We start from the raw sequence: 23,048 nt of genomic DNA on the forward strand, positions 1-23,048 counted from the left end.
GCAGCTGTGGGGAGGAGCCTTTGCATTGCAGTGGCTGGCACTAAAGGGTGGGGGCCTGTATAGGCTCCCCACAACTCAGCACAGAGGCTGGGAGGGGTCTGAAGGCCCTGGAAGCAGAGCCACGGTCCCGTTCTCTTGCTTGGGTGAAGCTTGGCCAGCAGTGGGCTGTCCCCCCCCATAGGGCGAGGGGACCATTGCTGGGGACAGGGGCTGCTCCCCTAAGGTGAGCTCCTGCTCGGGGGCCCGCAGTGCTGGTGGCTGCAGTGGCAACGCCACCGGGAAGCTGGCCATGTAGAAGACTCGGCCCAGGCGCTTGGCAACCTATGGAGAGAGGCCTGGGTTGGGGGTCTGCAGCCAGGAAGGGCCTCGGTGCTGTCCCTCCAGGATGTGGGACCACCGCCCCACTGGCACGCACCTGCGCCCGGATCTTGAGAGCAGGCCCCAGCTTCAGCCCCATGGTGGTCAGGAGGTGCTCCTCCGTCAGCAGGGGCAGGGTCTCCCCATCGATCCCCTGTTCTCTGAAGACCTGGTGGGGTGGGAGCCTGTCAGAGCCTGAGTGTGGGAACTGCCAGCCTGCTCTGCAGGGTCCCTCAGCCAGGCCAAGGCTATCAGGTCGGGGTGGGGTGGGGTGGGGTGGTGGAGGGCTCAAGCTTTGGAAAGTGGAGCCAAGAGGAGCTGTTTGTGCAGTTTTAGGGAAAATATTCTTGTGAAAGAAAACGGGCATATGCCTATGTGGAAGGCACAGCACTGCGGGTTGGGATGGGAGCATGCACAGTGTCCCCTACACCCTTTGAGGAGGGGAATGGGAGTGAGGAGAGGCACTGGGGGACAGGAGCTCAGAACCATCTTGGGCAGGTGCCCCCTCACCCGTATGTATTCTCCACAGCCAGACAGGCCCCCCACAAAGCTGCAGACATCGTCCACTGTCCACTTGCTAATGTCCTCAGGGGCGGTGGCTTCCTCCCCATCACTGAAGAGTCCCCCCATGGCGCCTGGTTGGGAGGTGGAGTTACTAGGACTGCGGCTGCCTTTTTTCCAGGTTCCCATCCATCTGCTGACCTCTGCCCTTGTCCAGATCCATGACTAAAAGGGCCTTTTTCCCCCTTGGACTTCCCTAAGTGGAAGTGGGGGGAGTGCCCTCCCACCCCCCAACCCCCGTTGAGGGATCTAGAGCATTGGGGTGCCCACCTGTGTGTAGGTAGGGGCTGACGCAGGGCACGCTCAAGGGCAGAGAGGGGGGCAGCACGGACCCTGCGAGAAGTCCCTTCCCCTCAGAGCTGGTCCCTGCAGTTGGGGTGGGGCCCCGGCCCCCAACAGCCACCATCTCGGGGTCCTCTCCATCTGAGTCCTTGGGGGGCTCATCCTCAGAGCCATCCTGTACCCAAAGCCCAGCCCCGGTGGTCTCCTTGGGCTCACTGGGCCGGGCTGAGGGCGGGCTGACGATCCCTTTTCGAGTGGCTCGGTGGGTGGGCTCCCGCGGCGGGGTGGGGGAGCCGGGGGGTCCCCGCGGGGGCAGCGCCAGCCTGGGTGCGGAGCTGGGTCTCAGCACCAGCAGGGCCTCTGCGCCGTCAGGCGGGCGCACCGCAGCTTCTGGCGCCAGCAGCTGCGGACGGTGCGCGCCCTCCAGCTCCTTCTGCCGCAGCAGCTCTGCCGACATCTCCAACCTGGGGCGGGGGGCGGGCAGGGTCAGGACCCAGCGAGACGGGGCCACCTCCTGCCCTGCCAGCCCCGCCACCTACCGCGCCAGGTTCTGCTTCCGCAGGAGTTCCTGCTGCCGGGCGAGCAGCTCCGCCTGGGCGGGGGGCAGGAAGCCAAAGCCTGGGGAAGGGGACAGTCCACGAAGCGGGTGGCCGAGTGGTCCAGTGACCCCCAAGCGCCTACCCCCGCCCCCGTCTGTCCCTGGCAGGGTTGGGTCCTAGAGGAACACTCGCGGACGCTGGTGGGGCACAGGCAAACCGGGTGGCCCCGAACGCACGAGTCCCCCAGGACACCAGCCTCCAACACCCGCCTACTCCTCACCTGGGGTCTGGCACAGAGCCGAGGGCACCCCCAAAAAGGGAGGCCTGAGGTGGGGGCCCAGAGCGATGTGCGGAGCATTCTGGGGCGACAGCAGGGGGGCCGGCTGGGACAGCTCCCTGTGGACGGCAGGGCGGTGAACGCCGTGCGCCCCTTCCATTCCCGGAACGGCCCGCCCCCGCCCCGCCCCGCCCGGCCGCCGGCCGCGCTGCTAATTGCGGCCCCGCTGGCGGTCGGAGCACCGCTCCCTTTCGGCCTCAGGTCGCGCGCCGCCCCCGCCCGGCCCCCGCTGGCGGCGCCAATTAATCTCGGCGGCGGCGCGGAGGCTGACCCGGCGGGCGGCGGCGACTGCAGCGGTAATTACCGCGGGCGCGCCGGGGCCTCGCCTCCCAGTCCTCGGACCCTGCGCGGCCAGGGGCGGAGCACAATTAGCCGCGATTCGGGAGGCGGCTGTAGACGGCGCTCTGGGCGGGGGTCGCGGGGAAGCGGGCAACAGAGGCAGAGATCGCTGCAGCTCTTCCCGCCCCATCACTCGCTCGCCCTTCTTCAGGTCTACCATCCCCCCCCCCCCCCCCCCTTCCTGGGGCCTCCGGGCCGCGACGAGCGTCTGTGTTGCCAAAGGCTCGAGTCTGAATCGGTGCTGCTGGAGGCTGGGGCCTCCGACTTCCGGGTTCTGCCTTCTGCCCCCTCTCCACGAAGTCCCCCAATCTGCATCTGGCGCCCTCACCTACCTGTTGGGGGAGCCAGGCCCTCATCTGTCTCAGGGGCACCTGGATCCAGCAGGTCCCACAGTTGCTCAATGGAAAGGGAATCGCCCTTAGCACTCCAACCAGAGGGGGGGTCACCCCCACGCATTCTACCCCAGGAATATTTTTCTTCGGGCCTCTGCCCAGCTCAGGAGGGCATCAGGTCCCTTCTGCACGATAAGCCATGAACCCAAGGCCAGCCCAGTGCCTGGCACATTCAGTCCCCACAAGGCCAAGTGGCTGGGATGAGAGAGTCAAGGTGGCTGGCAAGTATGAAGGTGCAGGCTGCCACCCTGACCTGCAAAAACCAGGCGATAAGTCTACCCACCCCAGCAGCAAGCACAGTGCCTATGGGGGCCTCTGAGATGCAGACACACCAGTACCTCTCTGAAAAGGATGGGGTGCCAGCTGGAGCACTGCCCTCTCGGTGCTGAGCCAGGCCCTGCTTCCGACGTTGACCTGTGGACGTGGGCAGGTGGACTTCCAGGCCACTGGGACTCCTCACAGCTGCTGCTGCCACTTCCTGCCGGACCCTCAGGAGGTCTGGGGGAGGGGCGACAACAGCAGTGACCCAGAGCCCCCTGGGCTCTCACCCCCTACCCCGGGCAAGCACAGGGCACTGGCCAAGGACACCAAGACCAGAACCAGTGAGAGCACGTCCTCACACTGACCCAAAAAGACCACAGGGCAAGGGAGACAGATCATTACGGTGCAACAGGATGCTGGGGTGGGAGTGGGAGGCACCCACCTGTCTTGGGAGGGGGGCCAGGAAAGCATTTGGAAGTGACATGGGGATGTTAGTAGCCAAACTGCAGTGGGAGGGATGAAAAGAGGGAGGGGAAAACCCAGCTGGCAGTGGAGGCTGGGGGTGCATGAGTGTTGCTGATATTGACAGTTCAGAGAGCATGGAGAGTAAGGCTGCAGGAGCCTCGAGAGGAGGGGGGTGCAATGCCCAAGGCAGAGGGCGCCGGCTTGCTCCTGGAGGGCAGTGTGGTCTCCAGCCCAAGACTGAGGCTGCGCAGGCGGCCCCCTCCTAGGTATACACCGTGCACACTCCACCCTGCGCCTGATGCTCTCTGCTACCCATCCGCATCCCTCCAGCCTGCTCGGGGGCCGGGCCTCCGAGTCCCCCCCGCAGCCGCCCCCCCCCCCCCCCCGTATGTGCAGGCTCCCGCCGCCGCCGCCGCCTGTTTATAAATTAATTACCCGAAAAGCGGAGGTGGGCCCTGCCCGGGCCGGGTGCCAGCCCGCAGAGCCCAGCCGGCGCGGCCGCCTGCATCGATCCCAGTGGGGCCTCCGCGCCCCCGCGCGCTGGCGGCCGGGTTATTTACAGTCGGCTCCGCAGCGGGGGCGGCGGCGCGGGGCCGTGATTGACAGCCCAGCTCCCGGCGCTGCTCCCTGGCGGCCGGCGCCCCCTCCCCCGCGCAGGCCAGCCGAGCCGGCCCCAGGCAGGGCAAGGAAAGCAATTAAAAAGGAAGATTTTTAAATTATTAACATTTGGTGAATAATTCAGGCTCTCGGTGCCTCACTGCCCTGGGGGACAGTGCCTGTGTGAGGAGAGGAAGTCCTGCCCCCTCTCCCAGCACCCCCCACCCACCTTCCAGCCACAACAACCACGCTCCCCAGACTGGGGGCTGGGGTCAGGGTGCAGCTGGGCAGGGAGCTGAGGTGTGATCTCGCGATGGTGGGTGGGACTCCCAAGCTGGGAGCTGAGACGGACAGATGGCCAGGGCCGAGCACAGGGTGGGGCACGGGGAGGGACAGGCGCCTCCAGCCAGGCTTCTGAGTACCAGTGAGGTCCTCCTGGATCCACCAGGGAAGTTCCTAAGGCTGTTCCCCCCGCTCTTGCCCCCCCCCCGCGCCCCCAGGCAGGCTCAGCGCTCCCTGGAGGAGGCCCTGACACCCGGGCACCCTCCAGCTGGAGGGGAGGCCTGCCTGCATGGATGGCAGGGGCATTGGCCCCCACTCCCACTCAGGCTCACAGTGTGAAATGATAGTGTCTGCATGTGGCGTGGGGGTGTGTGGCCCTGTGGGTGAGAGAGTGGGGCCGCAGGGGACATGCAGGTGGGGGGTAGGGGTGGGGCTGCAGGGGACCTGTTGGTGGTGTCCTTCTTCAGGCAGAGGGAGGAGAGTCATGTCTCTGCCCACCCCCAGGGAGCTTGCTTATGGGGCCCTGCACCCAGCGCAGCCTTGTCAGCAGCCAAAGACCCCAGGGTTTCTTTTCAGGGCGAGTACTGGCCTCCAGGGGCAAGGAGAGCCCATCACAGGTAGGTGGACACTTGGTAAGGGGCACATACCATGGCTGGGGAGGCCCAAGTGGTAGAGACGCTGCGGGTCCTCAAAGGTGCTGGCCTCACTCAGTGCGGACATGAGCCGGCGGTAGTGATCCTCGGGGGCCATGCTGGGCCCCAGCTCTGACAGCAACAGAGTCTCTGCTTGGGGGGAGCATATGGGGAGGGGTTTCCTTCAGGTACCACCCAAGTGGAGAGGTTGGGCTGCAGGGTGGGGTCAGCCCAACCTCTCCACTTGGGTGGTACCTGAAAGAAACCCCTCCCCATATGCTTCCCCTTCCTGTGACCTGCCCCCTCCACCACCACCCCCCATGGGGCTCCCACCTTGGGGGGACTTGCTTCGAGCCTTCTTCTCCAAAGGGCAGTCAGTGCTGATGTGGGGGGAGCGGCCTAGCCTCTTGCCCAACAGGTCACCTGGGGGAGGGTAGAGTGAGCCCCACTATGTATCTCAGGGCTTGGAGGGATGGAGATTGAGAAGAGCAGGGAGGGAGAGGGACAACCCAGGCTCACTAACTCCGGCCTCTGGCCCTGCCCAGCCCCAGGTCAACCCAGAACCACACCCATCACTGCTCAGGGTGTCCGTAGGTCCTGGCCACATCAAGGCCCTGCCTAGCCAAGCCCCAGGCCTCCAGCCAGAGGACAGTGCTGGCCCTGGGCTCTGGGTGTGTGTGTGATGTGATGGCACATTTCTGGTAACAGCCTCAGGTGGCAACTCAGGACCCCACAGGCATCCTGCTGCCCCCACCCAGCCAGATGGTTGTCCAGTGCAAGTGTAGGCCTGCTCAGCACCTTGCCAGAGAGGGAGAAGAGGCTCCTGATGCCACTCCCAGGACAGGGGTGAGGACTGCCCCACACTCTTCCTGCTCAGGGAGGCCTGGGGGGTGGGGTGCAGGAGCTGCCCCCTCTGTGACCCAGGGCCACCAGGACACCTCGGTGAAGGGACACTGCCATCAACTCCAGAGCCTAATTCCTTTTCCTTATTCCCTTAATCTGTCATTTTTATCAGCCCAGGAAGTGCGGCGCGATCAATCTCCACTTTACAGCTGACAGAATGGTGCTAATAACTTATTGATCTTGGCCACCTTGCTGCCACTGGCCCATCCCGTGGCTCAGCCCAGGCCCTGCCCCATCCCTACCTCAGGGGCCTGGCAGGATGGAGGCACAGTCAGCATGAGGCCCCTAGGGAAGTCCAGTGGACAGCCCGGTGGCCTCAGGGTCTCAGGCAGGAGGGCCGCATGTCCGACTATGCCAGGCCTGGGCTTGGGCCTGGGCTGGGTCCACACCCCAACCTGCACATAACCCAGGGCTCTCATCTCCCTGTGACCTGCTTCCCATTGTCCACAGTGGAACCCCCCCCCCCATCCCTTTCTATAGTGGGGAGGGGTCCCCCGCGTGGTGGCTACATAAGGTCCTGCCAGGGGGTCAGGTGACTAGTCCGTGATGAGGGCCACATTTATGCAGGGACACAGCCTGGATTCAGAAGCAGGCGGCCAACCACAAGGTGCCGCCCCCACCCACCTGGGCCCCCCCACAGTCCTCCCGACCTTCCCACTCAGGGGCCAGGGAGGGGCTGGGGCTGTGGGGACAGGATTAGCAGGTGGCTTCTGGGGAAGAGCAGGTAAAGACAGGCAGGTGACCCCACGCCAGGGCCACAGGAACAGAGGGAGGCAATGGGTACTACGGCCCGGAGAGGAGGTCGAGGCCTTGGTGAAACCTGGGCCCAGTGCACAGGTGGCACTTCCTGCAGAGCAAGGGTGACCTCGGCACAAAGTGGGAGCGAGGACACCCTGACCCAGCCACGCAGGGCCCCCAGCACAGCCTGGCTGGGGCTGGGCACACGTGTGATGCAGGCGCCCTGCTGTCCAGGGAGGGCCCCCTGGCTCAGAATATCTCAATCATCACGGGGCTCCGGAGGCTCCGCCGATCGATGGGGCAATTAGATTTTATCAGCCGCCTGCTCAGCAGCCTCCAGCACGGCTCTAGAAGCAGCCCCCACCCCAGGCCCTTCCCAGGCACAGGCATGTGGGGGGGGCGGGGGGGCACTAATGGGAAGTTCGGGGGCCCAGGATGCTGGCACCCCCTGCCCAGCCACCCTGAGAACTGCAGCCACTGCTGGAAACTTCCCTGCCCAGGGCTCCTAGGACAGCCAGGGACCTTGCCAGCTCCTTTCCCAGCCCACAGCCCTTCTCTGAGCTGCTGCCCCTCATGGAGCCACCCCTCCTAGGTGATCCCAGAGCTCCTGGGCCAGCACCTTCCTACCCAGTCTTCCTGCTCTCAGTGAGGGACCCTTCCCTCCTGGGACCCCGTGTGCTGTGGGGCTGCTCAGTGCATGCCATTTGTAGGTGTGCCTTTCTGAGCCTCTGTGAGGCCCGCACATCCCTGACCGTCCTTGCCTCCGTCTGCCCCTGTGAGCAGGGGTGACAGAGGCCTCGCCACTCCAAGCCCACCGCAGCAGCAGCAGCCACCATGGAGCCACTGCCTCCGCCCCCGTCTGCCCTGCTGGCCGGGATTAACACAATTACCATCACATGCAGCCCCAGGGGACAGCCGGCCTCGCCACCTCCCTCCTCCTCCTCCGCTGGCCTCCCTGGCTGCCTGCCAAGGCTGCTGGGGGTGGCGGCATCCAGGCCACTGAGCAGACACTGGAAGGGTGGCGGCAAGGGCTGTCCTCAGGCTAAGCTGCTGTGGCCCTGGCAGCCCCCTCCTGGCCCCTGGTACTCCCGGGCTCCTCACCTGGACCTCCCAGGCCTATCTCCACACCGCTTCTCTGGAATTCACAGCGGCTCTGATGCTCAGGCATAACGAGGTGGCTGCTGCGATGCAGGCTGGATAGGAGGGTGGGAAGGTCGCTCTCCTGGCTGCAGCAAGGCAAGATGGGGAAGGTGGGACCCATGAGGCAGGGTGCCAGACCAAGCTTGAGTGTGGGCGTGTACAGCATCAGGGGACAGCATCTGAGTGCGGCCATGCCTTCTGCACACCTCCGGAGGTGGCCTGTGACCCCACGTGTGTGAGCATCCCTGTAGCAGGACCAACATCGAACAGCTAGCACCTGCCAAGTGTCTGCTGTGCAGGGGAACTTGCACACAGACCCCACGGCAGCTCCAGGGAGGGTCCGTGCAGAGCTGGGCTGGCGCAGCCTTGCCATGCTCTCTCCAGTGACCAGGACTGTGTCCATGCCCCCTACTGGGAAGGCAGCCAGGCACCCACCAGGCAGTGCGCCTGCCCCCCGGGGAGCCCCGGTACACACTGTCACGTGTGTGCAGCGCTTACCGAAGCCCTGGCTGCTTCAGAGAGAACGCTGCCCACACTATTTCAACTAAAACTTGCAACCAGCCAGGGACCCCCGATTTCTTCAAATAAGGAAACCAAGGGTCAGACCAAAGGCCAGCACATGAATGGAGACGCACATTCATGACACACAGGCACATGCACTCATGGGGGCCACAGCCCTGCGGACCTGCAGACATGGACACAGGTATGGTGGGAGCCTGCTCACCTCAAGTATCCCAGCAGAACCTCGGCCAGGCCTTGGGGTGTGTGTGTGGGGGAGGGCTTAGGGTAAGCATGTAGGTAACTCTTTTGTTCTCTTGCTTCTGTTGCTGTTAAATCAGCTCAACCCTACATTACAGAACCCCAGAGAGAAGAGGGAGTGAGGAAACCCCAGTGCGACTTGTAGAGATGGCGCCCCACTCCATTAGTGAAGAAGGGTCACCTGCCACCTTGCAGACACAGTCGGGGCAGGACAGAGGAGAAGCAGGAGGGACTGCCCCCTCCCCCCCAGCACCCTTGCTCCCTGGCCCACCTGTAACAGAGCAGCCTCCTGGCTGGGCCACTGCAGGGGGACCTCCATGGAGTGACCTGGAACCGACCCTAAACCTCATTAAGTAGCCCTGCACCCTGGCCTGGGCGGCTGAGCGGCTAATCCAGGGCTGTCCCCTAAGCAGATCAGTTTCAGCACCAAAGACGCCAGGGCTGGGCTCCCTCCCACCCCACCCTCAGGAGAGAAGGTGCCCCCCCCCCCCCGAAGACAGGAAGGCAGGTGGGGTGGGAGCAGGTACTGTAGAGGACTAATTAGAAGCTAATCCACACCCTCACTCATCCTCATCAACGGGGGTAGGAGATGAGCTGCTGTCTCAGCACCAGGGTTGGGTGGGGCCTAGAGGCGGGGCCAATGTTGCCCTCAGGTCCCCAGGGCTCCTGCAGAAGGTGACTGACAGGTGAGAACAGGCCTCCAGTTCAGCCATCAGCTCTTTCATGCACAGGTCATTCGGGCACTCGAGGGTGGTGCAGCCCCTTGGGGATGATGCCCAGTGGAAACCAGGACACCCCACTCTTTGCCTTGGGGGTTCACTCCAAGATAGGCTGTCCCTGCCCTGGGAAGTCTGTTCTGGTCACTCACTGAACAAATTACACGACAAAGAAACTTTGCACACACTGACTGATAATAGGTGAATCCTCACCGGGCATCCAGCATGAGGTTCTCGAAGCCATGAAAGCACCCTCTCTCTCACCTATTATTTGTTACTCGCAATTTGTAGGGGGGCTCTGAGGCTCCCTGGGGGGCTGAGTGGAGGAGGATGTGCTGGGAGGAGGAAGAGGGGCCTTACAGGCTTCCTCAGTGACCATCACACTGCCCAGTCCTTTCCCACCTCCGGGCCAGCTCAGGGGTTCGACAGGGCAGGGACCACATCTGCCTGCTGCCCAGTGCTCAGACCCATCCACTTCAGGGTCAGATGGATAGAAGGACGGGATGAACAGACAGACGATGGAGAGGCAGATGAAGATGGATGATGGAGTCAGACAAACAGACAGAGAAGGATAGAGAGCAATGATGGCAGGCAAACAGGCAGATTGGACAGATGGACAGAGTCTGACAGACAGACAGGAGACTAGAGACAAAAGGACAGAGGGACAGGGCCTAAAGGGGCCATGGCAACAAAGAGAGGGTGGGCAGTGTGAGGCAGCTGGGCCGGGTGCTGCATGGAGGGGGGCTGAAAGTCCCCTTGGCCACCCCCCCCCCCACCATCTCTCCTCTCATAAAAGCCAGGAAATGATCCTAGCTGCTTCTACTGCCTGTCTGAGCAGGGGGACCCTCTCCCACTTTCCAAGGTGGGTGGGGGCGAGGTTGGGGGGCCTGCAGGGAGAGTCGCCCTGGAGAGGAGCAGCAGCTCCTGGGTTCCTACCGGCTTCGCGAATAAATTTATCCTGTAGCTTCCCAAGTACAAGCCTCATAAGATGTCATCACTGTTCACGATAGTTTATAAAAAGGATCAGTTCAGCGGGCAACTTCAAAATGAGGTAGAAATAAGTTTGAAGATGTTTTCATTGTAATTTGGCTCCAGATCTAGACCTCAGAGCCAGGCTGGGAGTGGGCAGAACCAGCTCTACCCGTGCTCTGCCGAGGAAGCTCGGCCAGACCTGATGCTCACTGCCCGCTGCCCTTCCTGTGGCCTCCCCAGGAGGAGGATAAGACTTGACCCCACCGACCAGAAAGTACGGCCTGGGCTCCGCCCACAGGCTGATCACCCCTTGCCCCCCTGGAACCATAAACTTGTGTCTCCCAATGCCCCCCAACCTCCTCTCAGGTCCCCTCACTGTTATCTCCCTCCATCCTGCCTCCACAGCCTGAATCCCTGTGGACTCAGCAAACCCCCAACCTGCTGGGCAGGGCCTCAAGAGGACCTTTCAAAACATACACCTGGTCACTCTTCCAGCTCAAGAATTTTCGGTGGCTCCCCAATGCCTGGAGGACAACGCCCAAGAGGCCTAGCATCCAAGGCTTTTTAACATCTGATCGAGCTAGACTTGCTGACTGGGAACCTCCTCCCCTCCCATATGCCCTCCCCTCATTTCTCCATGTCTTTGCAGACATCCCCTTTCCCTAGGGAACTCCTATGCTTCCTTCAAGATTCCACTCACACATCACCATTCTCACCTCCTGGTGGGTCTTTGGGAGGATGGGAGGGGGCGGCTATGGCCTCATCTTTAGGCAAATGGGCTCAAATGGCCAGTCCCATGTGGGAGGGGGACTCTGGCTCCAGGGTTGTGCTGCCAAGGCCCAGGCACAAGTCGACAGACAGACCGCAGATGAAGGAGGGGAGGAAGGAGGAGGCCGGAGAGATTTAGAAGCAGACACACACTGTGTGGGAGGAAGCCTGATCCAGGCCCCAACCTCACCTGCAGGACGTCTCTCGGAAGGAGATGTTCACATCCCAATGGGTGTGGACCCTGGGAGGAAAGAAGGCAAGTCAGCATGGCCTCCAGGATGGGCAGCTGGACAGCAGACAGGTGTGTGGCATGTCCCTCATCCACCCCCAGCACCCCCTGTCTCCAGCGCCATCTGGACCAGTTCAACCACCGAGGGCTGCCACCAGGAGGTGGGAAGCACAGAGCTGAGGCACCATGTCTCTGCTGTAGGCCCTAAGGAGCCCCACGTTGTGCTGGGGTGGGGGCTGCAGTTCCCTCTGCATGTCACTCATGTGACCAAACCCAAACTCCTAGTGGCTAGAGGTACCCCAACTGGGCTGGAACCATGCCAGAACGAGCCTGCGACTGCCACCAGTGCCAATCAATGGCTGGGTGTCAGCCCAGGTATAGGCCCCGGGGTTCCAGCTGTTGCCAACTGCCTTCCCAAAAGTGACCACTGCACCATGGAGGCAGGAGGGACGCCAGGATCAGAGATCAGGCAGGAAACAGCTCTGCTCCGTGCCCAGCTCTGCCCTGTGCCCAGGCCCTCCACCACAGCAGTGCCCTGGAAAGACCACGGCTGAGGAGGCAGGGGGAAGCCTGTGTGGTGCTTCACCTTACCAGGTGTGGGTGTGGGCTTGGCAGTGGGGTCCTGAGGTCCGAGAGGGTTACTAGCGTAGGAGACATTGGAAAGTGCTGAAAGACTAGGTGGGAAGAGGCCTAGAAATTCTGGGGATGCATCACGGATGGATGGACAGAGAAGTCAGTGGCCAGAGAGAGGTTCCTCTGCCGTGAGGGGAGAGGTGGGAGGTCAGGAAGGGTGGCCCCAAGACTGGGATGGGACAGTGAGGACCCAGCAGAGCCACCACCTGCCAAGGCACATGAGCACAAGTGTACAGGGGCTGCCCCGAGGGAGGGTCCACCCACTCCCCACCCCTTGCCTGGCTGTGGTGGGACCAGGCACCCCTTCCCAAACCCTGCCCGGGCCTCCCTGTTCCCCGGAGCCCTTGGGCAGAGTCCCCCTTCCTTCCTCAGCCCATTGTTGTGCCCGCTCCCCAACAATGTTGATCCAGTCCTGGCTTGGTCCTTTGCCCCACGAGGGGCAAGGTGGGCTCTCACTGTGGTCCCATGAGAAGGAGGGACTGGCATGTTTCAGCTGAGGCACAACAAGCTAAACTCGGGCCCAGTCTCGAGGGCAAAGGACTCCCCTCCAGGCCTGGACCTGCCTCCAGCTGCCTGCAGACCTGTCTCGACGTCCCCTCTGGCACCTGAGCCCGCATGCCCTCCACGCCCTCGCCCTGGGAAAGTACCTTCTCTTCATGATCCGGACGTGTGTGTCGTCCTCCTGCTTTAAGCCAGGCCGCTGCCCGCAGGCTGGCCCGCTCCCGTCGCTGTCGCCATCACTGGCTAAGAAGCTGGGGGTCAGCTCTTTCTTCAGGACCCGAGCAGAGGGCAGAGCAACTGTCCTCTTGTCTGCCAATCGCCCCCGGTTCTGGGCAGAGAGGGAATAGAGGAAGGTTAGCCCCTCGGCCCCCTGGTGGCTTGCACCCTGGCCCGACCCCCAGGTAGGCCCAGGTGACAGAGCCTCACTGAGATCACATAGGCACAGTCAGCAGCCCATGCTCCCCACTGCCCTAGCCAAGAGTAGGGGGCCACCAGCCTCCAGGATGGGCCCCAGGGTTGGCAAAAGCCACGACTGACCAGAGGCCAAGAGCAGGGAGACAAGGCCTCGGGCAGAGCCCTTCCATGGGCGCCCTTCCACCCTGGCCAGGGCTGAGGCTCAGGGGTGGCCCTGGCCAGGCTGCTCTGGGCACTGCCTTGTCCAGACTGCACATTGCAGCCCAACCTTCCCGGCCATCAGCCTGAGTGTGAGACGCCACCTGAAGGCAGACTCGGCTTCCCCAGTTCCTCAGAACCCAGAGGGGTCATCTGTCTGCACCACAGCCCCTCTGTGTGTCCTGTCACTCTTTTGACGTGCAGTGCCCTCCATGTGTGCTTGCGTGTCTGCCTGGCAGCCCTACTCAGACTCTGTGAACCCCCAATGGAGACCAAGCCATGCAGAGCCCAGGTCCCACAGGGTCTGAAGCCCTTGCAAATCGCAGGCCTGGGTTCACAGATCACTTGGCCAGCCCAGCACTGTGAGCCCAGGAGCCCTGAGAGATCCAGTTTTCCACAAGGCCCCTGAGCCCCACCCCTGCGCCCACCATGACCAGGTAGGGCTCATGGCACAGAGCTGAGGTGCCTGAGCCAGAACGCAGATGCACAGGGAACTCCACACAGAGTAGTGCATGCTTAGAGCTGGTACACACACGCTGGGGGGCTTCCTACACACACGGCACTGTCCAGCGTCTCAGGTCCCGCCACCCCGGGGGAAGAAGAAAAGGCAGTGATGGTTTGCTGGTGGACAGGGAGCTTTTTCTTACTTAGTAACAAGTTACTGGCTCAGGGAGGTGGCAGGGGTCTTGGGATTATCTAATTCTCTCTCATCTTTTCAGTCCCAGGGGCCTCCTTTGACCTCCTTCCTTCTGTTGCCAGGATAAGGCGTCCCCACCACACCCCTGAGCTCGAGGAGCAAAGTGTCAGGGGGACCTGGCCCCTCCCTGCACCAGTGCCACCCTGGACCTGAAGGGCGGCTCTGCAGCCATCAGTCCTGTCCTGAGTAAAGGTTCTCTTTAGACCCAGTCCACTGTCACCTCCAGACACACAGCACCCCCACCCCCAGGCGCCCCGGTCTCCTCCACACCTGCCCTCAGGAGTCTACCAGGACACCCTTCCAGTCTCCTCTGCAGCACTCAGTGAGACAGACTAGGCAGCCGGGGGCCAGCACAGGGTTGGGGGGGGGGGGGCGGTCAGTCTGTGAGTAGCCTGCAAGACAGGGCCTGATCCGTAGCCCCTCTCTGACCCTAACCCCGGCCCAGCTCGTCACCAGCATAAGCAAAGCATGGGTAAGGCTGCACAGGTGACCACTGTCTGGTCCCCATACCTCTACGTGCCAGCCAGTGGGCTCGGGAGTTTGAAACAGCTCCCCGCCTGTCTGGAGTGCAACTCTGCAGGGAGGTCCCGCTCAGCTCTGCCCTTCTCTAGCCTGCTGTAGGCCAAGCATCAGGACCGCCTTTCCTGCTGAATCAAACCCACTTAAGAAGGAAAGGAAAGGTGTGCCCTCTGCTTCTCATCCGTAGGATAGGGAAGAGGAGAGAGAAATGGCGGGTTAAGACTACTGCTTGCGATGAGGCCAGACCAGCTATGCTGGCTTGGGGCGGCTCCTGTGGGTGCTCCCGTGGGAGGGGGGCTCAGAGACAGAAACAGGATGGGCAGCCCTGACCCCGACCAAGGACAGGGGACATGCATGCCTTCCACATACACTGGAAACCTCAGCCACTCATCCCCGCTTAGCAGCACAGATTTGAAAACTGGGTGCCGAACCTCCACCCCTAGCCAAATACTGGCTCCTCAGGCAGCAAGGATGGCCGCTTGTCTGGCTGCATGATACCTGTGCCACAGACCCATATTCTGCCCCTTGAGTATCCGTGACTGTGTGGTGTACATACACCTGTGGAGCTGGCTGTGGGGGAAGCCAGTCTGTGTGGAAAAGTGGGGGCTGGAAAGACAGGAGTTTCATGGGGCTCCTTAAGGGCGGGGTAGAATGACAGGCTTGGGAGGGACCAGGCTCAGGAGGGGCAAGCCCAGGTCTGAGCGATCGCTCATGCAAAGCAGGAACCTGGGAGCCCCGGACAGGCAGGCAGTCCTAAACTGTGTCCCTATCCCTGTCTGAACCGCCATCCACGCCACAGCCATAAGGAACTGGTCCTGGGCTCAGGCCATCTGCTCCCCTGCTCCTGTGGGAAGGCAGAGCTCCTCCCACCTGAACAGAAACTCCAGGCCAGCGGCGAGGAGGCGAGGACCCCTCCTCTGTACCAGCTGCTTGAGAGGGTGCAGAAGTGGAGGGTGAGCTTGGTCTCTGGCCCCAGGAAGGTACGGAGGCCGTGGCAGGAGGTGGGCTACCTGTGTACACACTGTCGTGTGCAGGCATGGCTGTGGGTGATGAGCTCATGTCAGACAATGTGTGCGGTGGGCACGCAGCGAGTCCCCCTCCCCTGCCCAGCGTGTGCGTCTGACCTGGTGTCAGTCTTCACAGGTGTCTGTGGCTTCCTAGTTCCTCCAGATTCCTTGCCGTCAGGGCCCAAGAGGAACCCAGAACATCTCCTCCTTCCCCCAACTGATGGCTGTCCCTAAGGGAAAGGCCAGAGACCCTGGGTCCTCTCAGGCCTCTGCTCTCCCACCCCTTCCTGCGAGAGGGGCTGCTAGGTGATGCCAGTAAGAGCAGCACAACCACCCACCACGCAGCCAGGGTTCTAATCGGCTCTCCCCAGGGGCTCAAAATTGGTCCTTCTTGAGATGCAATTTCCTTTCCAGATCAACTCTCCACCCGCTGCTGCCTGGAGGACATGTGCTGGGGCAGGCACAGCACCTTTTGCTCGGCTCCCCTAGGCCATGTCGACACTGGGCTGGGGCCTCACACCAGCCTCCAACCAGCCTCAGTTCTGGTTACCAAAGGCCCAGGCAGTCTTGCAAACCCAAGGTCTTGCCCTGCAGGGCTCCAGCTGTGGGTACCCAAAAAGGCACATCATTCACATCCAAGCCTGTAACCACCCCAGACACACATCGGCTGGCCAACACTGTCACACCCCAGAACGAGCATTACCTAGGACCAGGTCCTCTTCCAAGCTGGCCAGGCGACATGGTGACCCGCCAGACTGCTGAGGGCAGGGTCTCCAAGCCAGTTGGATGAGACTCTCCAGGGAGGAAACTTCACACCCTGGGGTATTCCCAGGACTTAGGAGAAGCAGCTCCAAAACTCCCAAAGAAAGCTTCCAGATAGGCAGGATCCAAAGGGGAGGGGCCTCCAGGTGCCCAGGATTCCCACCCCAAGCAATGTCGCCCCTATTTGCCCAGGGAGCTCCCTCCTGCACACTGGCAAAGTTGAGGTTAGGATTCTGGATCCTACAAAATAAGCACATGCTCCCCTGGAAAGAAAGAAGACCCCGAAGCCCAACTGTCTCCCACATCTCACCACCGGGGAGGATATTCGACAGCCCGGACAGTCGCAGATTGGAGGGTGCACCTGCAGAATCCCCTTGGACATAAGCGTCTTCAGACTTTTCCCTGCGAGGAGAGGCGAGGCAGGACCGGTGAGGGAGTGGGTGGCACTTGGGCACACTTCCAGGGTGCAGTCAGCAGCAGGGCCGAGGGCTCCCTCCCGGCACGAATATGCACACCCACCTCAGTCCAACTTCCAAACCCACCACCAGCCCTGCCGCCCACCCCATCCTCGTGGGTCCCGCGGGGATTTCCAGAGCTCGGGAACTGAAGACCTGGGCGAGCGCCCTCCCCGACCGAGGGGGGCCACTGTGGACCCGCGAACCTCAAATTCGAACGCTACTGGGTCCCTAACTTTTTAACTCCCCCCACCCCCGCTCACCGCACTTCTCCTGGCTGCCCGCTCAGGCGCCCGAAGAAGCAGACTCCTGCCGGAGCCCAACAGGCTGCTCCCAGCTTCATCTCCGGTCCAGCTCCGCGCGCGCCCCCGACCCGACGCGCGGCCCCGCGGCCCCCACTTGCCTGCGCCAACCCTACGCCTCGCCCTTCTCTCCAGCAGCTCGCACCCGCACCTCGGCCGCACGTGTGCCCTCCGCTCCCGGCAGAACCCGTGGCTCCGGGTTCCGGGGTCGGGGTGAGGGGGAGTATCCTGCCCAGCCCGCCTCCCGCCTGCTCTCCCGAGTTTCCGTAACTTCCCCTGCGTCCCGAGGCCCAGCAATCCTGCAAAGACCTTCGGAGCGTAAGGAGCAGCTGGCTAGTGCGCAGCGGGAGCTGGGCGGACGGTGGAGGCCGAGGACGCTCTGCCCGGGTCCACAGAGCAGACTGTGTAAGGCGGGAGGGGGGAGGGGGGGACAGAGAGTGTCCCTGCGGCAGCCCCGGAGTCACAGCGCCCTCTCTGGGCAGTGACGGAGTTTCCCAGATGGCGGACGAGTGGGGTCCGGACCCACGGGTCCTCGGGGAGCGGAGGGCAGGGACAGGGGCGGCCCGCGGCCCCACTGCGGGCGCACCTTTGTGGCGGATGCTGCGCTTCCAGTCCTTGGCCGTCTCGCGGCCGCTGACGAACTGGAACTCGTTGGGGGTGAGCCACTCGCCGCGGTGGCGGATGGATGGACCCTTGCTGCCCTGGCAGAGTTTGCGCACGTAGAGCAGAGCGCGGTTGGCGCCGCACTCCACCTCGATGCACGGCTCGCCGTTATCCAGCAGCGGCTGGAAATCTGGTGCCGCGGCCGCAGTGGCTGAGAAGCGCTCGAGGGCCAGAGGGTCCCGGGGCAGGTGGAGGTGTGGGGCGGCCTCGTTCAGGCTCAGGTAGGCGCGCGGGGCGCGGAGCGGCGGAGCCAACAGACTCTCGTAGCCGGCGGTCGTGGCAGGTAGCGAGGCGGCCGGGGGCAGGGCGGTCACGGCGGGCAGTGGCGCCAGGTAGCCAGGGAGCGGCGGCAGCGGCAGAGCCGCCAGGGTCGGGTGGAAGGTGGCCAGAGCCAGGGCCAGGTCTTCGCGGCCTGCGAGCTCCTTTTTGACCGCCGGCATGGCGGGCCAGTGGTCCTGCAGCCTGGCTCCCGCCGCCGGCGCAACTTGTTCCCAGGCTGGCGTAGGGTCTCGTTGGCGGGAGGGGGACCCGGGAGGCGCCTGGCCGTGCGCCTGCCCTGCCCGCTACTGCGCCCCGGCGCCGGCAGCCGCCGCCACCGCTGCCGCCGCCGCCGCCGCGCCTCCTGCCGGGCCACCTCGGACAGCTGCCCAGCTGGCTGGCAGGGCCTCGGCTAACGGAGACATGGTGCTGCCGGAGCTGCTATCGATTCCGGATCGACGTGCCGACCGCGCAGCTCCAGCGCCCTGGGGCTCCGCGGGGCGCCGGGCCACCTGCGCCCGCGCCCCCTGGGGCGGCCCCGCCCCCACCGCCGCTCGCTGGTCCGCCCTCCGGGCGGAGCGGGGCGGAGAGGAGTCCTGAAGTCTCGGGCCCCGCGCCCCACCCCTCCCGGGGGTCCCAGGCCCCCGCTCCGCCCCGCCCCGCCCAGCTCAGTCGCCCGGGCTGCGCACCCGCGTAGACTGGCGCGCGCCCGCCTGGCGGGGACTTGGGAGACTCCCCCCGCCGCCGCCGCCGCCGCCGCCGCCACAACTTGGCCCATTTAAAAGGCCCCGGCGCGGCGGGCGGGCGGGCGGGCGCGGGCTCCAACAGGGGGTGCGTGAAGGCCGACCGGCCTCACACCGAGGCGGCGGGACCGGGCTGCACCCCCTGAGCGGTTGAGGGTAGGAGGAAGCGAGACCTAGCGTGGGGGCGGGCTAGCCTGACCCGGCGCGCACGAAAAGCGCCTTTGTTGAGGGAGTTACTATTTGGGGCCCGCTGCTGGAGTCTGTGACTCCACGTGGGGTGGTGGCGGGCCCCAGATCCGGAGAGGGCTCCTGTCAGAGGAGGAGATCCGGGATTGGGCTCCTCCCCCCCCCCCCCCCCCCCGCTTCCTTGACAGGTGTGTGATTGTGAGCCTGCAGCTCTGGATAGGTGTTTGCCCAGTGCCTGTGCGTGGTGGGCATCAGTGTGTGTGTGTGGGGGGGGGGGGGGGGGGGCTCCTCTGCACCTGCAGGGTGTGAGGCCTGGGTTTGTGGTGTGCGGCCTTATCAATTGAGATGGGGAGGGTTTGTGTTCTGTGAATAACAATAACATTTCTATTGCTTATTGATTGCTGCTTTATATGCCTTAGTTGATCATTTCAGTATTATTTCCTTCTTTCCCATTTTATAGATGAGGAAGGGGAGACACAGAAAAGTCAAGTAACACTCCTGATGTCATACAGCTGTTTCATATCCAGGCCATCTGATGTTAAGGCAAACAGTATCTGAGCCAAGGTGTGGGGCAAGAAGGTGGGCTGGACCTAGTCTGGGTGAGGGATGGGGAGGTGTGGGGAGGAGAAGGGGCTCTGCCCTTGAGCACATCCTGTTTCCTGTGAGGAGCAAGTCTGGGGGAGAGGACCTGCTACATCCATGTCCACCTCAGTGACTTGGAGAGCAGGAATGAGAGCGGCTTGTCCCCTGATGACCAGCCCACACCGCTGTGCAGGTCAGCATGTCATCCTTGCACCGGGAGAATTAGGAAGGGAGGCTGAGAAACCCAGAGGCTGTGGCTGTGGTAATAACCAGTGAGACAGGCTTGTCTTTCTCTGGTGTGTCATTGTGGACAGGCTGGAAGTAACCTCAGATCCCAACCCAGCAGCCAGACCCCAATCCCTGCCCCTCTGAGATGCAACCGGCAGGGCATCTGTGGGCATCTCCCTGACCAGTCTCTGCAGGGCGAGCTGGGTCACAGCTTGCACAAGCACCTTCTGCAAGGGAGGGGCTGAGAGTGAGGGGACACACCACCGCCACTCACCTCCTACCAGCTGGGCATGTGGCTGACCATTGGCAATCATTTTGCTTTCCCTCACAGACCCACTGCCCACCTCATCCTCAGCTGAGGCACCAAGACCAGCATGCGGATGGAGGTCTGGGCTCAGACCAGGAACTAACTGGTCAGGGCACCCAAACCTCTGCACCCCCTTCTGCTTCTTCCACTCCCGGGACATCTGTCTGCTGATGGGAACATGGGTGTACATGAGTGAGTGACCACCTTGTTTCACCACCCGAGGCTCCTCCGCCCCATCTGCAGCCTGAGTCCTTATGTAGCCTGATAGTGGGAGCTCCCCTCATGGCCACCTTTGTGGCCTGTGTCTTGCTCTTAGGTGTGCTGCTTCCATGTCTACAGCCAAGGCCCATGGAGGAACCATCATGTCAATGCAAGGATGCCAGGGCTTGGTGGGCGGCCAGTGTGCCCACTGTCTGGTCACAACCCTGAGCCTGCGGATGGGACCTCCCTTTCCTCTGTAAAACCACCTCTCACACTTTCATCACAGCCCACAGTGGCTAAGGAGGGCCCTGGGGGCCCCAACTCTGGCTTTCAGGAGAGGGGTTCAGCTGGCAAGGTGTGGCACTAACCTAGCTCTGCCAGCCCAACCTCCATGCCACCATCTGGCTCCACTCCTCTGGTGGTCTGTGAGGTCTGAAAGGTTGGTGACTGCTGCTCTAGAGGACCAGGGTTCTTTCCTGAAAAGATTGTGACTGAGCGCAAAGCTCCCTGCTGGTTCCCCTTCCAGCGCCTTGGTTATCAGGGAGGTTCACTCCCACCTGTTTCCTCCTCTTCATGGGAAACACACCCTCTGCTTTCCGGGGTCAGAGCCACTTTCCCACGGGGACCAGGCATTCTCACCCCTGGTCATCATCCCCCTCCCGCGAGGATCTGTTCAGTTCCTCCCACCTGTCCACCTGGACCCACAGGTACCTCTGTACTTCTCAGACTGGGGCCAGAGGCTAGAATCATCCCCCTCCGGGCTACACCGTGTGTGTGTGTGTGTGTGTGTGTGTGGGTGGGGGGTGGGGGTGGGGGAAGTGGGGGGCAGGTGGGTCTGCGGCCACAGCCCCACCTCCAGCGGCGGAGGCCCCGCTCAGGGCCTCCGCAGCGCAGGCGGTCGCTGGTCGCGGTCCCCCTGATGGGGCCCTCCGCTGTTGGGCCGAGGCCGGAGCCGCCGCTGCCGCCAGAGAGGGGAGGGGGTCATAAATAACCCCGCGGGCGGCGCAGACGGCGGGCGACCGGAGACCTCCCCGGGGAGCGCGGGGGCAGCCGCCGACCCCGGTACCCTCAACCCGGGCTCAGCCAGGCTTGACCGCCCCCTCTGGCGCTGCCCGACCCTGTCCCCAACTGGCGCTCCTGCCAGGACCCTCCCATCCTGGAGTGCCTGCCAATGCCCCTCTCCAGACTGCACCCCTTAGTGCCCTCTTTCCATCCATGCTTCATCAGTAAATCATTTACTGAGCTCCAGATGTGGTATTATCCTAGGAAGAGAGATCCAGAGGGGAGGCTGCAGGAAAGCTGGCCTGTGCTCATCCAGGGAAAGGGGGGTTGGAGGGCAGGCCTAGACCTGCCCCACTGGGGAAGGTATGCAAAGACAGTCGCACTGGCCCCACAGGTGTGGACGGAGCTGACACTGAGCTGTGAGGAAGCACACTCATTGCACACACACTTGTGCCCACACAACACCCAGTCAGTAACAGACGCATGCCTTCTGAAAGCACAAACAGCCACCTGCATGTGTGCTCACACCCATGTGCATGTACAGGACAGGGGCGCAGATGCTGACAGCTTCAGCACACACACACCCAGGGTGTATACTAACTTAACACCCTACATGCTCCTGCAGGAATGGGCTGGGAGTGCAGGAGCTGGGGGCTCCCCCGGGTGGTGCCAAACAAAAGGAAGGAATAGAGCCCTCCAGGAAGCTGGGAGCAGAAGAGTCTCCCATGAAGGGCCTGAGGCTGGTTCCACCCTTCCTCTCCCTGCAGCCTGGACCTGGCCTGGGGTTGGGAGGCAGGGAGGGAGGATCCCTGGATGTGGCCGCGGCCCTGGGGTACGGATGTGGGCGCGAGGTCCTGTGCAGTTCTCACCCCTCGTGACACAAGCCATTGTAGCACCACGATGGCCCCTCTTCCAGATGCCAGGTCAGGGAGATGACCAGAGCTGAGTGGCAGAGCTGGGCCCCCCACACCCCATGTCCCAAAAGGTGCCAGCACGGCTGAGTGTGAGGGAGGAGAGATCCAGACCTGAGGGCGGAGGGACGCCCAGGTGCTCACGTGTTCATGCCGAGGTCAGCAGAGGCCCCGTCCTCGTGCATCTCTACTTCCCTCCTCTTGTGACCCGAGCCCTGCCGTGCACATCAGCTCACATGCAACACAGATCCCACATCAAGACCTTGGGGACTGCCCTGGCCGGCTTGGCTCAGTGGATAGAGTGTCGGCCTGCGGACTGAAAGGTCCCAGGTTCGATTCCGGTCAGGGGCATGTACCTTGGTTGCGGGCACATCCCCAGTGGGAGGTGTGCAGGAGGCAGCTAATCAATGTTTCTCTCTCATCGATGTTTCTAACTCTCTATCCCTCCCCCTTCCTCTCTGTAAAAAATCAATAAAATATATATATATATTTTTTTAAAAAAAGACCTTGGGGACCGCCCTGACCGGTTTGGCTCAGTGGATAGAGTGTCGGCCTGCGGACTCAAGGGTCCCGGGTTCGATTCCGGTCAAGAGCATGTACCTTGGTTGTGGGCACATACCCAGTGGGGGAGTGTGCAGGAGGCAGCTGATCGATGTTTTTTACTCTCTATCCCTCTCCCTTCCTCTCTGTAAAAAATCAATAAAACATATTAAAAAAAAAAAAAAAGACCTTGGGGACCCATACTCCTCACTGTTGGGGGCTATGCCCTGGAGGGTCAATCCCGACTGTGCTGGTCATGCATCCACTCTGCATGTTTACCAGTTGTGGGCTGGGCAGACCTGTGAGGCTCAGAACCCACCACAGTCCCAATAGGGACACAAGGCTATGCCATCCTCAGCCACTGGGCATTGATCAGGCCCCATGGGAACAGCAGGAGTGGGCTCAGGTGGGCTTTCTGCAGGTTGAAGTTGAAGAGGGGACACCTAGGTGGGGACACTGGGAGCAGAAGCCTAGAGGGAAGCTGGCTGGATCCAAGGGGCTGATGGGGGCGGTGTGCAGAAGTTTCTGGCCAGGCTGTGCAGGGAGTCCAAACTGGTCCAGAAGTGACTGGTTATGTGGTGGAATTCCTGCTGTACAGGAGTGCCCTGCAAGCAGGGCTTGCTCGCAGTAGTTCACTGACTTCCCCACATGCCAGCATTTGGCTGCACAC

At 62.6% G+C, this 23,048-nt stretch overlaps 1 protein-coding gene across 2 annotated transcripts; it reads right to left on the reverse strand.

Annotated features, from left to right (window-relative positions):
* Positions 1-32: 32 nt before the first annotated feature.
* SAMD11 (sterile alpha motif domain containing 11) lies at positions 33-18,095 on the reverse strand. Of its 2 annotated transcripts, none has more exons than XM_079778008.1 (14): positions 17,344-18,095; positions 16,311-16,402; positions 12,550-12,731; positions 11,231-11,281; positions 7,787-7,911; positions 5,378-5,467; positions 5,060-5,194; positions 3,146-3,305; positions 2,020-2,135; positions 1,740-1,818; positions 1,189-1,664; positions 868-992; positions 416-526; positions 33-321 (listed from the first exon to the last, which is right to left on the reverse strand). In XM_079778008.1, the coding sequence occupies exons 1-14, from the start codon at positions 17,858-17,860 to the stop codon at positions 76-78; spliced, it is 2,505 nt and encodes an 834-aa protein (XP_079634134.1). In that variant the 5' UTR covers positions 17,861-18,095; the 3' UTR covers positions 33-75. The 2 variants fall into 2 exon arrangements, with proteins under 2 accessions (XP_079634134.1, XP_079634133.1); XM_079778007.1 differs by having other exon boundaries at positions 5,060-5,197.
* Positions 18,096-23,048: the final 4,953 nt, after the last annotated feature.

This window comes from Cnephaeus nilssonii (genome assembly GCF_951640355.1).
Source record: "Cnephaeus nilssonii genome assembly, chromosome: 7".
NCBI classification, from domain to species: Eukaryota; Metazoa; Chordata; class Mammalia; order Chiroptera; family Vespertilionidae; genus Cnephaeus; species Cnephaeus nilssonii.